At 46.8% G+C, this 21386-nt stretch overlaps 1 protein-coding gene across 8 annotated transcripts in view; it reads left to right on the top strand.

The window, feature by feature from the left end:
• The window catches only part of CAB39 (calcium binding protein 39), a 197586-nt gene that overhangs the window by 57719 nt on the left and 118481 nt on the right, over nt 1-21386 (top strand). For all 8 annotated transcript variants that reach the window (XM_078668134.1, XM_078668131.1, XM_078668137.1 and 5 more), the window contains one exon: nt 215-370. In XM_078668134.1, coding sequence (XP_078524260.1) covers nt 257-370 — 114 coding nt within the window. In that variant the 5' untranslated portion in view covers nt 215-256. The remainder of the gene's footprint in view (nt 1-214; nt 371-21386) is intronic.

The raw sequence follows: 21386 nt of genomic DNA, 5'->3' as shown, positions 1-21386 counted from the left end.
TTTTCTAATAATTTTATGGCTAGATGAGGTACTCTACTCCTGAGTAAGCAACTGCCTTCTTTGAGCAATGACTGTTTCGATTTAGAATTATACTTCGGTTGTGACGCTTATCAAGCAATAATTGCATTATGTACTAAATTAAGGATAATTTGGACACTGTATCTTGTTAATACTGAACATGCGCATATCAATGTTTTTCTATTTTCCTATGTAGGCAAAGCTGGTGTTTTTGAGTGAGGAACTCAAGCTTGCGGTCATGCCGTTCCCATTCGGAAAGTCCCATAAATCTCCTGCAGATATTGTGAAGAATCTGAAAGAAAGCATGGCAGTGCTAGAAAAGCAAGATATTTCTGATAAAAAAGCTGAAAAGGTACTTGGCATGAACATCTGCATGCATAACTAATGTTTTTATTGAAGCATGAATAGTGGCCATTACTTTTTACCTGTATGCTTTCAACGATAAATGACCTAGCTAGTTTTTTAAGTTGCAGCCTACCAGATGGGACTTTGAGAAAGTTGACCTAGCAATGGATTCCACCCATTGTTTACCATGGCTTTGTGGTTTGTAACTTATATTTTCTGACTTTCTATTTGCTGACTTTATTAGCTTTTATGCTCTCCAGGTTCGGTTTGTATTTCTCATTGCCTAAATTGTGTTTACAGAAAGCAATTTAGTGGAAGAATACAGTGAGCAGGCCTTTAGGTCTTGATCTTATCCTATCACATTTGCTATGCATTCAAAGACCGAGGTCAAATGTCAAGCTGTGTCTTTCAGGTAGCTTGCTGTTAATTTTTCTTTCTCTGACTTAAAAGTGGGAGGATTTTTGTGACAATCATGCTGGCTCTAGAGAAGTGCCTGAGGAAGGCTTTCTAGCACACAACACAATTTAAACGTCTGTAAATGAACTGTGCTGACTATCAAGTCCATACACAAGGTGATGACATTTCCACACATTGTGCGGTGTATATATTTTTTCAGTAAAACTGTATGTGAGTGCAAATGTAATGGTCATTTCAATTGAAGAACTGTTGTCTGTGATGGCAGTATCCTACCATACCATCCATGCTCCACGTTGCCCTACTCCATGGCACTCTACTCTTCACCACTCCACACTATGTCGCTCCTTTCCACACTGCGTGACTTGCACTCTTTTCTGCCCACTCCACTCTTTGCCACTTCACTCTGTCACTCTACTCTACAATACTCCTATCTCCTCCACCAAACTCTATGCCACTCTACTCTGCATTGCAGCACTCTTGGACCATGTACTCTACTCCAAGCCCCACTCTAATCCACTCTATACCACAACACTCTACCTCACTTCACTATACTCTGAAACAATCTACTCTATGCCACTAAAGTATATAGCACTCTGTTCCACTCTACACAAATCCACACTACACCACTGTGTTCTACACCGCGAATCACTATGCCACTGTACTCTACACCAATACTCTCCACACCACTTTACTCAAAACAATACTCTCTACACCACTGCAGATTATGCCAATCGGCTCTGCAGTACTGCACTATACTAAAAAATACTCTACTGTATGCCATTGCACTCTATACCACTCCCACCATTGCATTTTAATCTGCGCTCTACACCACTGCGCTCTACACCACTGCGCTCTACACCACTGCGCTCTACACCACTGCGCTCTACACCACTGCGCTCTACACCACTGCGCTCTACACCACTGCGCTCTACACCACTGCGCTCTACACCAATGCACTCTACACCACTGCAGTCTGACACTCTACTCTGCAGCACTGCATTCTGTGTTTGTGAACTCTATGCCGCTGTACTGCATGCCACTGCACTCTACTTTGCACTACTTTATGCCACTCTACTGCACTCTATGCCAGTGCACTGTCCCACTCTACTATGCACCATTGCACTCCTCTCTGCTCTTCCCCCACCCGCTCTGCACCTCTCCACACTAGTCTGAAACAATCTACTCCACGCAATTGCACTCTATGCCACTGCTCAATATGCCACTCCACTCTACTTTGCCACTATGCACTGCCCTGCACCACTCCGCTTCTCCCTGCACCGCCACTCAGCTCCTCCCTTTACCGCCGCTCCGCTCCTCTACAATCTATGCAACTACAATCTACTCTGCGTTACTGCACTCTATGCCACTACAATCTTCGGTACTCTGCGTTACAGCCTTCTTTGCTACTCTGCGCTCTCCAGTATTGGATCTTTTATAGATTCACATGCCTGAATCACCCCCCTCATCATATTCAGAGTCCCACTGTATCCTTCTAAAAGCAGTAGATAATATGATCAGATGCTATAATTCAATGAACAGTCACAGCAATAGTCTATCTACTTTCTTTCGTAAAAAAATCAACATTAAACTTAAGTAATAGCCAATCAGGCGACAGCACACTGTAGAACATTCCCAAGAGAGGCTAAGTTCCTCAGATTTTCTAACACACATGCTGTGACTGGGAGTCTCCCTGACCTTTGTTCAGTTTTTTCCCCCCAAAATTACCAGATATCTTCTTGAAAATGTCAGATTCTTCAAAGTAAGGTCTCCTGGGGTCATGTGGAACATGCGGGAAGAAGAGGCTGCATCCTGAAAATCCCCATTAAAAACGGTATTTACTTTCTCACCCCCCCCCCAGCATAAAGTAAAGGACTGCAAGGTTTGTAGAACTTTCTCAACCAGAACCCTTAAAGACAGAGAGGGTAGGCTGTTGATTTGGCTGCAGAGAATGACAAATAAATTTGATGTCGTCTCTGATAATGAGGCAAGCTCTGCCTCACATACCTCTCTGGAAAGATCTAAAAGGGGGGAGAGAGAGAGAGGTCTCAAGAATCTCCTGAGGGTTCTATAAAAAAAGCTTCTAAAAAAAAAAATCCAGTCATGAAGCAGCAGGTCCCTCACAAAAAGGAAAGCATTCATTTCCTACGGAGGAGAAAAGCCATCTGATCTCTAAGCATGAGAAACCCTCTTCAGAGCAGTCTATGAAGATTACAGTCTCTAAAAAAACCTTTATCGTCAATGGCCCCATCCTCTGGGTCTCCGATGACGCAGAAATCGACATTGGGGCATGTTTCCCCTGTATCGTCTAGGATCTAGTCGTCAAAATTCATCATGGACGAAGGTCTCTGCTGCGCCTTCGACGGCGGCTCCACCGACGATGCTTGCAGTGAAGACTAAGGTACCTTCACTGCCGACGACTTACTAGTCGACAATATCTTCTCAGTCGACGATGACTTCCACGCGACATCTACATCCTTTTTGTCGACTACGACCGCAACAACGTCAACCGTTCCCTTATTGTCGGTGATGGCGACAATAATTTCATCATCCGTTCCTATTATGTCCTCGTCGACGACCGACACCACTACCGTTGACGAAGCTGTATGCTTCTTCTGGCCTCAAGTGACTGTCAATGTTACAACTTACACTATTATATCTGTCGACCATGTTCACATCAAGGACTCAGTCAACGAGGCGTTTTCTTCAAAATCCTTCATTGGTTTCGTCTTTACCTCCTTCAACATTTTTGGAGGAGTCTGATGAGGATGACATGTTTGGCCCTGCTCACAGTCCCTCTCAGCTTCACGTCAAATATCAGGATGATGAAGACGACAACTATGAGGCTTTTCAGCAGGACTTTCTCACACTACATGGAAAAATGCAATACATGGAACCTGTTTGTGAACCCTTGGTCCACCTTTCGGTGGCATTAGTCCAAGAATTGCAAGACATGTTGCAGCATTATCATATGTTTTTCTTTCTTTGAGTGCACCTCTACCTCCACTGAGCTCTCCACCACGCACTTCTGAGCCTTTGCCTAGAACGTCACCTGTGACAGATAGTGTTTTACCTTTGCAACAGCATGATACTGCCTGATGATGGGGAGATAGACGAAAGTGAACCTCTAGGTACAAGACCAACTGGCAATGAGTGGCAAAATTATGTAATCTCAACACCTGCTTCGCCGTCAGACAGCAGATTTTCTGCCGGAGGACATTGGCGGCTTACATGCATTGATGGAAAGGGCAGCTTCTCTTTTTCAGCTATCAACGACTTTCAAGTAGTCTGACTGCTTTTTTATGATTTTAAAGACTTATCTCGGAAGACTGTGAGAGCAATACCTATTGTAGGCCATATTTGGGAGGAAGGTGTGATGGTTATGAAGACACCTACTATAGGTATTGCAGTTTCGCCTAGAAGAGATAAAACAAATATGAGGCTCCTAAAGATGTGCCAGCTTGTCTGGCAGGGCACCCAAAACCAGACTCCATGATAACTTAAGCTGCACAACCGAGGTCCAGGAATCCTTCAGAGCCTATCATCTTTCCACCTTACAAAGAAAGAAGGCGCCTTGATAATATTGGCAAAAGGTTTTCCACCACCTCCGGCACTACTGTGTGCGCAGCTAACGTGCTAGCGATTTTGGGAAGATACACCCACCAAATGTGGTCCGATATCTCTCCATACATGGACCCCCTTCCAGAGGACAAGAGACTAGAGGCAAGAAAGATACTTCTTGATGGAGAAAGGTCTCCCTCAGATCATTGATGCGTCCATGGTGTGGCTTCCCTGTCCTTTCGTCAGCTTGCTGGAGCAGCTGTCCTTAGGCGGCAAGGTTGGTTGAGAGAACCAGCATTTGGCCCTGAGGTGCAAAGCAAAATCCTAGATTAGCCTGTTGATGGCGATGCACTTTGCAGCAAGCATATTGATGATGCCTTGCAGACCATTAAGGCAGGCACTGAGACAGCTAAGGCTTTGGGCACGCTCCAGTATAGGAAGGCCCCCTTTCGTGGAGTCCATGGTAGAGGAACATATTCTTTTCATGGAGGTTACCAAAAAGTACAAACCTCAGGCCTATAACTCATTCCGCCCTGTCCTACCAACATCAACAGACCTATCTTGCACCACCACAGGCTGCATACTCCAGGCAACTCAGACATTAACAACTGGTGCAGTCCAGGGGTACTGTTAGGAAACAGTGACAAGGTCTCGGTGCCTGCTGCTTTCTCCCTCCACCCCCGCCCCCCTTCATTTCAACGAGAAGAACTCTCATCTCACACTACTTCAGTCAATGGCAAAAAATTACCACTGATAGATGGGTCCTGGATATAATAAAATATGGCCATGCCCTGGAGTTTGTCACAGTCCCACCTCCTCACCCACCACAAAAATCTCTACCAACCCATCTTCAGTTACTGAAGAAGGAAGCATTCATCATTCTACAAAAATGAGCCATTGAATTTGTACCATGCTCTCAAAGGGGAATTGGCTTCTACTCCCGCTTTTTCATTGTGAAGAAGAAATCGAGAGAATGGCGTCCCATTCTGGACCTCGAAAAGCTCAACAAATATCTGCAGAAAAAACCCTTCTGCATTTTAACTCCCGAGGAGATATTGCAACTTCTGAACCATTCAGATTTTCTGGCCAACCTCGATTTACAGGGTATGTATTTTCATATTCCTATCCATCCCAAACATCGAAGTCTTCTCTGTTTCACTGTGGCAGGCCCGCACTATCAGATCAAGGTCCTTCCCTTCAGCCTCCGCTCAGCTCCTCTGTTTTTTACCAAATGTCCTACTCCCGTGGCATGATACAGGCAAATCTGCAGGCCTCATAATTGTAGGTGTCTCGACGATTGGCTTGTGAAGGCTCCTCTTTACCAGGCCTCGGAGGCACCTTCAAGTAAGTGGCAAATTACGTCTCTCTTTCTTCAAGATGCACCTCGTCTTCCTGGAATTGTGGGCAATTTTCCTTTCTCTTCAGTTGTTTCACCCAAGAATATGAGTATCCTATGTCCTCATTCGTATAGACCATACCACCTGCATGCACTTTCCCAACAAACGGGGAGGAACTAGGTCTCCAATTCTATCTTTGGAGGCTCAAAAGATCTGGGAGTGGGCGTTACCTCATCACATCGTCATCAAGGCGGAAGATCTTCCAGGAGTGAGAAACAACCTAGCAGAGACACCTTGAGCAGAATAGGACAAACATGTCACGAGTGGGAACTCAACCAGTTAATTCTCGACTCCATCTTCTGGAAATGTGGAACACCCTACTTAGACCTCTTCATATCTCAAGAGAACCAAAAATGCTGGTTCTTCCCTAGCAGGGAACTTCAAAGTGGGTCATTGGGGAATGCATTTTTGATAAGATGGTCAGGAATGTTTGCTTGCGCTTTTAACCCATGCCCTCTCATCTCCAGAGTTCTAATAAAGATGAAAAGGGAACTGTGCTGACTGATTCTCATTGCTCCACGTTGGCCCCACCAGCATTGGTTCACAGAGCTACTCTAACTCAGGGCTCATAATCCACTCGCCCTTTCGCATTTGCGAGCCAGATTTCATTAGGGCTGGCTATTTTTAGGTCCTACTCACCCTTTCTGGTGAGTAGAAAAATAAACTGATTTTTGACCCCTGTCTCTGAAAGCAGAGGAAACGTGACAAGATAGCAATATTTAAAGGCTTCTTTATTGCCCACAAAGTAAATGATCAATAAAAATGTCTTTAAATCTTGTTAACTTGTCACATTTGCTTGCTTTCACAGACAGAGTTCAAGTGCATTTCAGTTAGGTCGAGGAGATTTTGTATGTTACTAGTCCTGCAGATCTAGTAAAAAATAACTGATTTTTTTTTTAGCCCTGCCACTCACGGATTCCAAGCCTTATCGCCTTCCAGTAATAACAACTTTATTGACCATCATCAAATGACCAATCCTGCATCCACATCCAGCTTCTCTTCAGTTACATGCTTGGCACCTGAATTCAATTAATTCCAAGATGTAGATATTCCCCATGACTGCAGGGATTTGTTGTCCATGGCAGGAGCTGAGTCCACCATTAAAACATACATGTTAAACTGGAAGCGCTTTTGTTGTTGGTGCCTTCGGGATGATATCCATCCTCTTCTCTCCTCTCCGGAACAAGTCTTGCCTTATCTACTCTCTTTGGCAAAGTCAGGACTGGCTTATGCATCAGTGAGGGTCCCTTGTATATATATCTCCCGATACAGACACACTTTTGATGCTTCTTCCCTTTGTTCCTCTCACATCATCGAACAGTTCCTGGGAGGATTATTCAGGCCTTTTCCTCCCATTCCGCCTTCTCCGCCAAAGTGGCATCTCAATGTAGTGCTATCTCAACTAATGAAACCACCGTTTGAACCAGTTCACAAAATTGAGCTGACGTTTCTCACTTGGAAAGTAGCATTGCTTTCCTCCGCAAGGAGAGTAAGTGAAATCCAAGCTTTCACTGTAAGAGAACCCTATTTATGGTTTACAAAGGACTACGTTTTACTGAGAACAAATCCTAAATTCATCCCGAAGGTACCAACTCCATTTCACCTTAAAGAACCGGTTGTCCTCCGCACATTTTTTCCAAATCCCTCCTCTACTGCAGAAAAATGTCTTCACTCCTTAGATGTTAAACAATGCCGTAAGTTTTATTTGAAAGGACTAAGCAGCTACGCAGAACGGATCAATTGCTGGTCTCGTATGGGCCTCAAACATTGGTGCTGCTGTCACAAAGAGGACTATTGCAAGATGGATTGCTGCTGCTATTCAGCTCTGTCATGCTAAGGCGGGTAAACCGTTCACGATCAAGGCCAGGGTACATTCTACAAGGGCAGTATCCTCGTCTGCTGCTCTTATTGCTGGCGTCCCATTGGGCAAGATTTGCCGTGCTGCTACATGGAAGAGTGCACATACTTTCATGCAGCATTGTTTGGATCTGGAAACTTAAAGCGAGGCAGCTGTATGACTGGCGGTCTCAGGTCGTCTGCTTCAGTAAGGTAAGACACTACTCTTAGAGGTATTTCTTCCTTCTTTATTTGTGTTTTTACCATTGTAAAGTTATGGTATGCTGTTTTGGCTTTCACATGTTACATTGTTGATATGCTAGTGAGAAAACAGCTACATTATATATTTTTATGTTAAAGTATATGCATATATTGTTACCCACCATTCTCTAAGGGGGATATATAAATATATGCTCCGAGTTACCCACAGGTTAAGGATGCACTCATCCAGCAGCCCTTGCTTCAAACGGGTAAAGACATCTCCGCACCCCAGTCTGCAGCTTCTCATGTCTCGATTAAAAGCCTGACGCGTTTCTGAGCCTACGCTCGTCTTCAGAGGCTCGACTTGAGTTAGATGCTTTGACACTCCCACTATTTAACCGCCCTCAGATGAGCGAACTCGTGTGAGTTGGAACGCACTGCCTTGTGGGACTTGTAGTTCGTGTCTCTTCCCTGTATGGGTGCGTGTTCTGCCATTTCATAGCCCTGGATGGGCCCCGGGATGCAGATGTCCATAGATCCCTTGGCTACTGCTTCACAACAGGTTCGGCGACTTCCGACCCGTGACCCCCATGGATCTTCCGCGGGGGGGTGCACCCTTCGCGGCTGGTCTGCCGCGTGCAAATGAAAGCTCCGAGTTACCCACAGGTTAAGGTTGCACTCATCCAGCAGCCCTTGCTTCAAACGGGTAAAGACATCTCCGCACCCCAGTCTGCAGCTTCTCATGTCTCGATTAAAAGCCTGACGCGTTTCTGAGCCTACGCTCGTCTTCAGAGGCTCGACTTGAGTTAGACGCTTTGACACTCCCACTATTTAACCGCCCTCAAATGAGCGGAAGATCCATGGGGGTCACTGGTCGGAAGTCGCCGAACCTGTTGTGAAGCAGTAGCCAAGGGATCTATGGACATCTGCATCCCGGGGCCCACCCAGGGCTATGAAATGGCAGAACACGCACCCATACAGGGAAGAGACACGAACTACAAGTCCCACAAGGCAGTGCGTTCCAACTCACACGAGTTCGCTCATCTGAGGGCGGTTAAATAGTGGGAGTGTCAAAGCGTCTAACTCAAGTCGAGCCTCTGAAGACGAGCGCAGGCTCAGAAACGCGTCAGGCTTTTAATCGAGACATGAGAAGCTGCAGACTGGGGTGCGGAGATGTCTTTACCCGTTTGAAGCAAGGGCTGCTGGATGAGTGCATCCTTAACCTGTGAGTAACTCGGAGCTTTCATTTGCACGCGGCAGCTCAGCCGCGAAGGGTGCACCCCCCCGCGGAAGATCCATGGGGGTCACGGGTCGGAAGTCGCCGAACCTGTTGTGAAGCAGTAGCCAAGGGATCTATGGACATCTGCATCCCGGGACCCATCCAGGGCTATGAAATGGCAGAACACGCACCCATACAGGGAAGAGACACGAACTACAAGTCCCACAAGGCAGTGCGTTCCAACTCACACGAGTTCGCTCATCTGAGGGCGGTTAAATAGTGGGAGTGTCAAAGCGTCTAACTCAAGTCGAGCCTCTGAAGACTACAAGGTTGTCCTTTTGAATGAAGCTGCACAGCCAAAGGTTCAATTCAGCGATTTTAATTTGGGTGAAAGCAGCACCTGAAAACCAGAGCAATTTCCTCATTAATATTCTGCCCAACGCGTTTTGTTCTACTTGATCACAGGCTGGTTTCTTATAGGCAGTCCCGAAGTCCAATACCTGCACCTGTGTTTTGTGACGCTCGTCTGTGGGCATGGCAGCAAGAACTGCTTGCATCCACGCTCCTCTAGCCCTTAAATGCTGTCGTTGTTAGGCGTCAGCAAAGATCCACAGAGCGACGGGGCTTCATTCGCGACTAGACTAGCCCCTAACAAATCCACAACAAGGTTGCCCTTTTGAATGAAGCCGCACGCCTAAGGTTCAAATCACCTGTGTTTCGTGACACCGCGGATCTTTGCTGACGCCTAACAACGGCAGCATTCAAGGGTTAGAGGAGCGTGGATGCAAGCAACACTATGCAACCCTCAAGTACAGGACTGTGTGTTTCAACCCACTGGGGTTTTTAATCTTCTTTCACTGGGCACCCCACAAGCCACTCACTGAAGCAACACTGGCCTAGCACAACAAAGACCAGCAGCCAGTTCGTGCTGCCACGCCCACTGAGGCGAGCATCGCGAAACACAGGTGCTGGTATTGGATTTCGGGACGGTCTATAAGAAACTAGCCCGTGATCAAGTTCTAAAGTAGCACGAAATGCGTTGCGCACATGAATAATGAGGACACCGCTCTGGCTTGCATGCAAATTAAATCGCTGAGTTGACCCTTGACTGTGCAGCTTCATTCAAAAGGGCAACCTTGTTGTGAGTGTAGTTAGGACAGAGTTTCCATAGGAAGAGCATTTTTGCTTTGTTTATAACTTTGGCGTCGTTTGATGAATCTTAATGAAATTTTCAAAACTAATTATTTGTTCATATCAGCTCCTATGTTGAAAGTTTGGAGATGATTCGTCAAAGGTGGGGCCGAGATAAAGGGGGGGGGGGTTCCACAACGTGTTTTCTCCATGTTAATTTCCATAGGAAACTTTAGACAAGGCTACAGGTCGAATGGGTGAACATAATTACCCAAATTTGGCAGGGAGAAGGGTTTTGGTCTAGAAAGCACGCTTTTGTTTATTTGGTGTAAATCCGTTCAGTAGTTTTTGAGAAATATCGAAATTTACAGTTTTGCAGCGTGAATCTTTCTGGATTCACTATGCTGTGCATATTCCGCAATCTGGTGGTTGGGTTGAGAATCGTAGTCTTTTTTTCTCTTTTTTTTTTGTTGTTGTTGTTGTAGCCCAGGTGGGCGTCGACGTCCCACCATTTGGTGTACCTTCGGTGACGTCGGCGTGCTTCCAGCGGAAGCTACCACCCTTGGGCGCCATCTTCAGATTATTTTTTCCGCCGTTGGGTCTGGATCGTCGCGTGAAGCTCCAGAGGTTTTGGAGGAGATAAGGAGGAAATACAGCAACTCTTCAACGGTAAAGACCTGAGAAGATCGGGAGAAGAGGACCATCAGAGAAGAGACGACGAAGAAAGGAAAGCACTTCGAGATCTTCGACGTGCTTGGAGGAATGCGCACACAGGGGGCCCCCTGAGCGCAGGGATGTACAAGACACCCTTTAAATTCTGCAAAAACTGCCACCACAAGTTCGCGCAGAAGGACCAGCACCCGGTCTGCAACCTCTGCCTGCCAATCGACCACGAGAGCAGAGACTGCAACGCCTGCTCCGTCTTCAAGTCGAAGACACTCCGAGTTCGAGAGAGACAGAGGACAGCTCACCACACAATGCAGGGCAAGGGCCAGGCCCAGGCGCTCTATGAACTGGGCCTCTCCACCGACTACGAGGACAACATCGCCGAAGGTCCAGACGACTTCACGGTCGCAGAGACCGATAAGAAAACGCCTGACAAGGTAGGAGAGTCTACGACCCCGAAAACACCCACACGGTCTCGAAAACCAGAGGCAGACTCTCGAAAGTCAGAGCCCAGAGCCTCGAAAGGAGCACCGGCGCCGAAAACTTCGACGACCGAAACTGCATCCTCCGAAAAAGAGCCCAGCGGATCCTTCGAGAAGGACTCCCGGAGGCCGAAGACCAGCGAAAAGCAAAGGTCATCGAAGCAAGCCCCCGAAAAAGGGTCTTCGACTTCGAAGGCAAAGGAGCCGAAGAAAGTTTCGCCGACGCCGAAAAGAGCAGCCGTAACGCCCGACGACGAGCAGGCCGCAGAGATGCAGAGAAAGAAAAGAAGGCTCGAGGCCGAAATGGAGAACATCCTTCAGAGAAAGAAGAACTTCGATGAAAATATGAGAAGTTACAGGATCCCCTCGAAGCCGGCACTGGCCGTCGTTGAGGTACAGGAGCTCGAGGAGTTCCACGTCGAAGAGACGCGAAAACTCCGGATCCCTCGGAGCACGAAGAGGAAGAAGACCTCTACTACACAGAAGGGGATTACGGGGAGCAGCAGTCAAGCTACGGCTCAGGTTCCTCGACGGCCCAAGACCAGGAATGGCAGGACATCGAGGCCGAAAACCCGGAGGAGGCTGTGGAAACATATCCCTCGAGGCCTTCGCCACCGGATGACATTGGGGCCTACAATGTGGTGGTCAGGAAGGCGGCAGCAGCTTATGGAGTTAAGCTGGAAGAGGAGAAGCCAAAAGCAGATTTCCTGCTGGAGACATTGCTCCCCATACAGACAAGAAGCCAGTTCTTGCCCATGCTAAAGAGTATCACAGACCAGGGGAAGGAAGCCTTCAAGGACCCGGCTACATGCAGATCAGTAACGCCGAGGACGGAGAAGAAATACAAATTCTCCTCCCAGGACCCAGCTTACATCAAGGGATCCGTCACAGCAGATTCAATAATCGCTGCAACGGCCAGAAAAAGGGCAAACGTCCCAAGAACATCTGGACCTCCACCTGACAAGGAAAGCAGGAGGATGGATCTAACTGGCAGGAAAATAGAGCGGAACGCCGCAACGCGATGGCGGACTCCAACGCCCTCCTGAACAGACATCAATACCAGCATTGGGATGAGATGGGCCAATTGCTCAAGCACCTCCCGGAACAATACCGTGAGAGGGCATCACACCTTGTGGAAGAGGGGAAAAGCATCGCTAACTCGTGCCCGAAGACAGCCTTGGATGGGGCAGAAAACATCCAGCAGACTGATGGCTATAGGCATCACAGAGAGAAGGCAAGCCTGGCTCAGGATCTCAGGCTTCAAGGCTGAGGTTCAGAACAACATCCTGAACACACCCTTCAACGGTGAAACACTGTTCGGAGCCCCAGTTGACGAGAAGCTCACCCAACTGAAGGACAACGAGACAGCAAGGTCCATGGGGGCCCTGCAATTCAGGGGGATGAGGAGGGGCACTCCTACACGGAGACCGAACGGCAGAGGTGGAAGTCAGCGAGGAGATTCACACCAGAGTTTCCACCAGGGGCAACAGAGTGGCAACCAAGGTCACCAGGGCCAGCAGAGGCAAAGCTGGAACTACCAGAGCAGGGGCCAGTCCTTTCGATCAAGAGGAAATGGACGGGGCCAGAGAAGGAGAGGCGGTGAACAACCCCCCTCTAAGTGACTTCACATGGAAAAAGGTGCTCTCCCACTCGAACCCTCTGGGGGAGGAGCACGAGAAAACAAAGAGGAGAGGGCTACACGGACAAGACACAAAGGAACATGTGACGCCAGTAGGAGGAAGATTGAGATTTTTTCTCCAGGAGTGGAGAAAAATAACAGACAAGTGGATACTCAACATTATGCAGTTCTGATACTGCATAGAGTTGGAAAAGAGACCACCAAACAGAAAGCCAAAGAAAAGAGAGCACTCTGGAAGAGAGCTGCGATTACTGCAAGAGGAAGCTTAAGAACTCCTCCTCAAAGCGGCCATCAAACGGGTTCCATTCAAAGAACGGAACAAGGGAGTGTACTCCAACTACTTCCTGGTGCCAAAAGTGGACGAAAGTCTAAAACCCATCCTAGACCTACGGTTCCTAAACAAATACGTAAAAACTCAGAAATTCAAAATGACGTCCCTACAAGAGGTCATCCCACAGATAAAGGCCGGGGACTTCTTGTCCACCATAGAGCTCAAAGATGCGTACCTGCACATCCCCATGAACAGGCAGCACAAGCACATGCTAGGATTCACAGTGAACAAGGATCACTACCAATTCACGACCCTGGCATTCGGCCTAAAGTCCGCACCAAGGGTATTCACCAAATACCTCGCGGCAGTGGCCGCACATCTAAGAAGAAAGGGGATACACGTGTACCCCTACCTCGACGACTGGCTCGTAAAGGCAAGCTCTTACAGGACATGCAAAGATCATGCAGAACAGGTGACAAGAACGCTAGCAAGCCTGGGATTCTCCATACACTGGGGAAAATGCTCGATGGAACCAGAGTAAGTGAAAATCTTCCTGGGAGCTCAGATCGACACCGTCCAATGCAGGGTGTTACCCAGCGAAAAGAGAACACTCAGCCTACTGAGGGAGAAACGTCCCTACCAGAAGGGGCGAGCTCTTACAGTGAGGACTGTGAGCAAGATCTTGGGGATGATGGCGTCATGCATACACCTGGTCCCCAATGTACGCCTACAAATGAGACCACTCCAAGAGTGGCTGCAACAGCAATGGTCACAAGCTACAGGAAGTTGGGAGGATCTAGTGGTTGTAACGCACAGGGTGCAGGAAGAAATAATGTGGTGGACCAAGGAAAGAATAACAGTAGGGAAACCTCTAACACCACCGGACCCAACAGTGACCATCACCACAGACGCATCCCAGAAGGGATGGGGCGCACACATGAACAGGCTCAAAGTGAGGGGTCTGTGGAGCCCTACAGATGCAGTCAGACACATCAATTACCTGGAATTGAAAACAGTGTTGCTAGCCCTCAAGGCTTTTCAGAAACACCTGTACAACCAGAAGGTGCTAATACAAACAGACAACACCACAACAATGTTTTACATAAACAAACAGGGGGGAACTCAACCATTCCCTCTGTCAAGCTTGCCACAGGAAATCTGGAAATGGGCTATACCACTAAAAATAGACCTGCTAGCCATACACCTGCCAGAGAAGGACAATGTAGAAACGGATTGGCTCAGCAGGCAGACTTCAGCATCCCACGAGTGGGAACTCAATATCCAGGAAGCAGAGAGACTATTCAGGAGATGGGGCACACCAACAATAGACCTGTTTGCAACACGCCAGAATGCAAAATGCCAATACTTTGCATCCAGGCAACCAGAGGCACTATCACAGGGGAATGCCCTATGGATAAGCTGGTCAAAAACATTTGCCTACGCTTTTCCCCCGATACCACTGATCCCCAGGGTTCTCAACAAATGCATGACGAGCAACATGACGCTCATCCTGGTGGTACCACAATGGGCCAGACAGACCTGGTACTCTCAGATAATGGAGATGGCGCAGGGCCCCGCAACAACCCCCCCCACAAGTTCTCAAAAAGAAGAGACATACACTCCATAGAAAACGGAGAAGTTCTACACCCAGAGCCGGAGAGCCTCAACCTCTCAGCCTGGCTCCTGAGGACTTCGAGTTCGCACATCTAAAACTACCAGAGAGCACCCTGCGGGTGCTGCGAGAGGCAAGAAGGCCCAGCACACGCAAGTGCTATGGGGAGAAATGGAAAAGATTCACTCAATGGTGTTGCAAGAAAAAACTCCATAGAAAACCGACCAGGGAATCCACTGTGCAAAGGTACCTCACGCACCTAATTAATGCTAAGCTAAGCTCATCCTCGCTGAGGGTGCACCTGGCAGCGATTGTGGCATACACAAGAGGAGAAACAGGGAGAAGCTTCTTTACATCCCAAGTCATACAAAGATTCTTTGAGGGGGCTAAAAGAATAGCGCCACCAAAGAGAATGCCGCCACCGGCCTGGAACCTAAATGTGGTACTGACGGAGCTTATGAAAGCACCTTTCGAACCCATCCACAAAGTATCACTGCAAATGCTAACGATGAAGATGGCCTTTCTGGTAGCAATCACCTCGCTACGAAGGGTGAGCGAACTGTAGGCACTCACACTGCAGAAACCCTACATCCAGATACACAGTGACAGGGTCGTGATGAGAACAGACCCACACTTCATGCCAAAGGTGGTGTCAAGGTTCCACATGAATCAGAGTATTCAGATCCCTAGCTTCTTCCAAAACCCCACTACAAGCGCTGAGAGGTCGCTCCACACCCTAGACGCAAGAAGGGCTGTGATGCACTACATTGAAAGGACGAAGGACCACAGGAAAACAAAACAGTTCTTCGTATCCTTCGAAAACAGTTACATGGGCAAACCAGTGACTAAAAACGCCATAGCTCGATGGATCGCACAGACAATACAATTCTGCCACAAACAAGCCGGCCAGGAGCTAACAGGAGGGGCACATGCCCACTCCACCAGGAAGAAAGGAGCAACAATTGCCTTTCTGGCCAACACACCAATTCAGGACATATGCCTGGCGGCAACATGGGCTTCGGTGCACACGTTCACTAAGCACTATTGCGTGGATGTACAAATGAACAAAGAAGCACAAGTAGGACAAAAGGTGCTTCAACTTATATTCAACAACCAACGCTCATCTTCCACCCAACCGCCACAAAAAGTAACGAAAACCGCTACAAAATCTATGCACAGCATAGTGAATCCAGAAAGATTCACGCTGCAAAACGAATAGTTTCTTACCTGTCGGTGTAGTTTTGCAGCTTGAAGATCTTTCTGGATTCACTAGCGAACCCACCCGCCTCCGCCAGAAAGATGAGGCTGTAGAAGAAGGTGGAAACACATAGAAATGAAAGCAAGTTGAAGCTTACAAGATACGTGAAAAGAATTACGTTTAAAAAACGATTAACAAACATAGCCATGGATTCACTACAAAGACAAAAAAGGAAAAAGAGACCGAAAAAAGAATCCGAAGATGGCGCCCAAGGGTGGTAGCTTCCGCCGGAAGCACGCCGACGTCACCGAAGGTACACCAAATGGTGGGACGTCGACGCCCACCTGGGCTACGACAAAAAAAAAGAGAAAAAAGACTACGATTCTGGACCCAACCACCAGATTGCGGAATATGCACAGCATAGTGAATCCAGAAAGATCTTCAAGCTGCAAAACTACACCGACAGGTAAGAAACTATTCGATATCGATATTTGGGAATTCTGCTGTCTGATTGGCTGAGGCGTTACGAGCACGAGCTTGCTGCTGATTGGCTGCGAGCGGTTGCAACTAGGAAATGTCTGCCGTTTAGTGATTCCGTTGAAGCAAGTAAGTGGAAAAAAGGGCGAATAAAGTTGGAAAGGAGGGAAGGAGCACTGTAACCTCTGTGGAGGAGTACGAATTGAAGTAGTCACTCTTACCGGTCTGAAAGTGCGGTGTTGCTCAGAGTGACATGGTGTTGATATGATATGGTGCTACACTCTGGTATGAAATAGAGAGCCTAAACCGTGAGGTCATTGCTGTAAAGTGATGTGGTGTGGTCTTTGTAGCATACGTGTGGAAGTAGTGTTAGTAGGCGTTTATACCATACAGGGAGTGGGAAGCAAACTATTGACCACTATCGTGCGTTTATACTATACCGGAAGCGGGAAGCGAAATATTCACGCCTACCGGTGTGAAGATTTGGGGATGAAACTGAGGTGATTGCTGTAAAAGGATGGGCTCTGGGCGCTGTAGGATACGAGCTGCTGTAGTATAAGTGTGTAAGTAGTGTTAATATGCGTTTATAGTATATGGGGAGCGAACTACTCTCCCCCTACTGGTCTGAAGACTCTGGGATTAAACAGTGAGCCTAAATTGTGAGCTCATTGCTATAAATTGATGTGCTCTGGGTGCTGTAGCATACCTGTGGAAGTAGTGTTAGTTTGCGTTTATACTATACAGGGAGTGGGAAGCGAACTACTCACCCCTACCGGTCTTAAGACTCGTGGATGAAACCATGAGCTCATTGCTGTAAATTCATGTGCTCTGTGTAGTATTCCAATGTAAGTCATAGTAGAATGTTAGTATGTAATTCTACTAGAATCTAAGTATGTAATGTTAGAATGTAGGGCTGTCATGAGGGGAATCTTGCGGAGTTTGTACACTGTGCTGGAGAAGACTGTTGCCTTGCTGTCTGCTCCTGTTGGTGGCTGTTTCAGGTGTCTTGTTTTCCTGTAATAAACCTACTTATCAGATCTACTGATGTCTGCCTCTTCAGTACATCAATTTGGCGACGAGCGGGAGAAGGTAAAAAGAAGGTAGCACTCCCCAATATTTCAAAATTGTTTGCGTTGTGCTAAAAACCAGTTTTCTTCGTGTAGCTGTTTCTACTCAGGCTCATTGTACTAGGTCATCTGACTTCTGGTAGGATTTATATTTTTAGATTTTGCGCTTCCTCTGCATCTTCACTACATTCTGGTCGCTGTACTACACATGTGTAAGTAGTGTTAGTATGCGTTTATACTAACAAATGCATTATGGTCCTAGAGAGGGGGACCTCTTAGGTGCAGCTCATACAATGTCCCGGGGTGTGTATTTGCGGGACATTTGTGTTTGCTATTAGAGGGCGGATGCATGGCTTCCACCCTGTGATAGCAAATCCTTGTTTTACTACTTGAAGCGAGAGGAGGAAAACCTCGTATCGCTTTAATAGAGGGGATGGCGATGGTAAAAATTGAGAGGAAAAAATAAAAGCAGGTTCTCACCCGTTCATTTAACTGAGGCCCCTGGTGGGTAATGTTCCGTGGCCAATCCAATTATTATATTGTGGGGTCTCTGTAGGACTTGGGATCTTTATGTCACATGTACATTAGACGAGGAAGGGCACAGATGTTTCGCAGTCTAGGGGACCACCACCTTCCCGGGTGTTGTTTACTAATTGTTCGGGGAGTTCGAGGCCAACTGAAGTCCGGGGATCACGACACTCCGGGGCTTTACTTAAATATGCAGGGTGGGCCTCGGCAGTCCCTGAAGCCTCGGTGGTCCTAGGCAGTGCGTTATTGGTTCTGTAATCACACGGGCAGTACTCATGGTGTTAAAAAGTGATACACTCCTAGAACTCTTGCAGTTGTAGAATTACCCAGGATTCATTTGTGTAATAGTCAGTGGATTATGTTTGGTAGGTGCACTGTGATATTACAAAGGTTTGCCCTCATAATCTCCTATAAACAGATGATTTTCACATTAAACTATAGACCAGTGTTGTCAGAAAAAGAAGACCTATACACACAGTTATTTATTTGGGAAAAAAAGTAACCTTTACTAAAACACAAATAAATAGAAACGTAAGTTTAATAGAACAAACAGTATAATATAAAAAAGTGGGTTTGACTCCAGTGGTTGCAGCGTAGAAAACATGCAAGACAAAAATGAAACATAAGTATGTGTGCTATGTGGAAGAGGTAAAGAAAGGTAGTCCGAATGAAAGGGCGATAGTGAGAATGAGCGGGAGTGGGTTGAAGGGAGAAGGGGAGGGAGGGTCAAAAGAAGAGAGGGATGAGGAGACAAAGCGTCGGCCTACTGCACCCAGCCCTCAGTGTTTACCCTCCCTTCACCCGTTTGTCTAGGATGCTGGGGTCCGTGAGAAAGAGTTTGGTCCAGCAAGTCCTTAAAATGAAACATTTGAGGCCAGAGATCAGGGGCCATACTATCAAGGAACGGCGATAACATTGTGAATTCCCATAGAAGCCCTGGTTCTGGTGTGAACCTGGGCATCTATAGGAATTCACAAGGGCATATTATCAAGCCCATTATCGCCACTTTAGCGTCCGTTTCCTGCCATTAAAGCGGGGATAATGTTATCACAGTTCTTTGATAATATGCTTTGGCACGCAAGAACAGGCCCATCATTGTCTTGAGCAAATCGTTCACCAACTTCTGACTCGTTTCATGGAATATGGATTTCAGGAGGAAAACCAACAGTTTTGATACTCTTAGCAGTGTACTCAGTACGGATGACCCTGAATGTAGTTAAGGATAATTATGGCTGGCTTGCTTAAATGGGAGTCTGGGTGTTCCAGACTAGTGTAGTTGGGAGATATGCTGATCTGACTGGGAATCTAGTAAATGCAGACTGGCCCTCTGGGAATAGAAGAGCCAGATAAGAAAAGCCAATTTTTCCCACTTTGGAAAGACGTGGGAATGTTACCTCTTGGAGGGGATTTTGCTGTATCTGGGGAAAACTGCTGTCAAAAGTGGAGGGGAGCTTTGGAGACCGCCTTTTGGTCAACTGGTCAGTACTGGCACAGTATCAGTTTGTCAAAAAGCTCTGGAATTTAGAACAGAACATGTCTGGATATTAGAACACAAACTATGGACAAACCATGAAGACAAACTATGGACAAACCATGAAGACATTCTTCTATAGGACGTATAGGACGTTGAACAGCAAAGCAGGGAGTGAAACTCTTGGTAGGCTGTGCGGCAGGAAGGACTGTGGCTACCTATGGAAATCCGAGGACTCCATGTGATTCTCAAAAGGGATATGAACAATGACTTCCTGTATCCTCAAGAACTGAAAAGCCGAAGAAAGAAGTCTTCAGTGGAAATAACCAGTGTAAAGTTAACTTCTGTAGACTTTCAGGAGATTGCTGTAAGTGAGTTGTTCGCATCCATCTTCCACTTATGCACCCTGTTGTCATAAGAGTCTTCTTATGGTAGGCTGAGGACCTCATTGCAAGTGCTCTCTTAATTCCAATTGGTTGGTGACTGTAGTTACTGGCCTCATCAGAACTATGGGATCTCTGGGAGCACCATGTGTCTTTTTAGTTTTGAAAAAAATTAAAAAGGGAGGTCTCCTCACATATCCAATGACGGGACGAGGAGAGAGAGAAGAAACAGGAAATCAGAACAGTCCCTATTATTGCCTATAAAACAAGGATACAATTATCCTCAACTATACTACCATAGCTCAAGAGATCTTTGCATTTATATCCACTCCAGACATTAATACATAATAAGCCAACAATAAAATCAGAGTTATACACAATTTATTTTAAAATATACAAAGACAAATGTCAAATACAGTACCACAGTGCAAAAAATGTAAAAAACAGAATGTTTACGGTTTTTGTCAGCACCCTACCAATAGGTCAATGGTGCACACACAATTCATACATGAACAAACAATTAAAAAAGCAAATCGCTATTAAAAACAAGTTGTCAGTTTTGGCCTGAGTCTTTACTTCCAGAAAACAGCAGAAATCTTTGTGAAAGTCCATGAAGAAATGAGGCGTTGCCCAGGAAGTCGTAGACCGAATTACTGATTTCCCTTGGCAATTCCTCATTTCTTAGTGGACCCTCAGGGATCAACTTGTAAAGAGACAGATTTTCGTCACCCTTGAGGTAGCGTTATCCACTGTGTCAAACTCTGGGGAAAATTGACCTAATTTAATGGGTCACTCTTAATGAGGGCGTAGTGCCCTCAAACTCCCTGAAACTGCTTAACAAGGTCTTGGAAAAGTCAGATCCTGACTTCTGGTTTGAGACCGAAACAAAGGGAGTGAGGCCACTGCCCCGTCTGAGAATTTGTAACAATTTATTCCCCACTGCTTGGATGTCCTGCAAAGACTCCTAAACTCTGTGTATTCTACAGTCTTAAGTGAAAAAGTTGTTGTTGTAACAATACCAGGGGGCGTGGCTTGGACAGCAGAGCAGATGGCTGCCTGATCCCATCTCTCTGCTCGACGTGGACTTATCGATGCATTCTTGTACTTTCACCCGGGACTCAATGACGAACCACTACAAGTTTCTGGGACCTCATGGTGTGCGGCAAATAAAGCACACCAAACTACATCGGGACACACCATTCCTGTCAGAATACCAGTCTGTAATATCCCCGATAAGAAGCGCGCATCGGGGCCAAAATGGCAGTCATCTAGAAGCACATGTTTGCTATGCCTGCAGTCTAGTGGTGCATCGGATCCCCTACCTGAGCGGCCGCTCTGCGAGAGGAAAAGCAGCCATCGACTGCGGTCAAGGTACCGTTTATCAGAAGCCTAATTATGCCTTTGATTCCATCACGGCGATCTTTCATGAAACGCGGCCTGACCCTAAGATGGCGGCCGCGTTAGAAGCAG

Source organism: Lissotriton helveticus, chromosome 11, assembly GCF_964261635.1.
Source record: "Lissotriton helveticus chromosome 11, aLisHel1.1, whole genome shotgun sequence".
Taxonomy (NCBI): Eukaryota; Metazoa; Chordata; class Amphibia; order Caudata; family Salamandridae; genus Lissotriton; species Lissotriton helveticus.
Note: the sequence above shows the minus strand (reverse complement) of the source record. Positions and strands in the feature narration are given on the sequence as shown.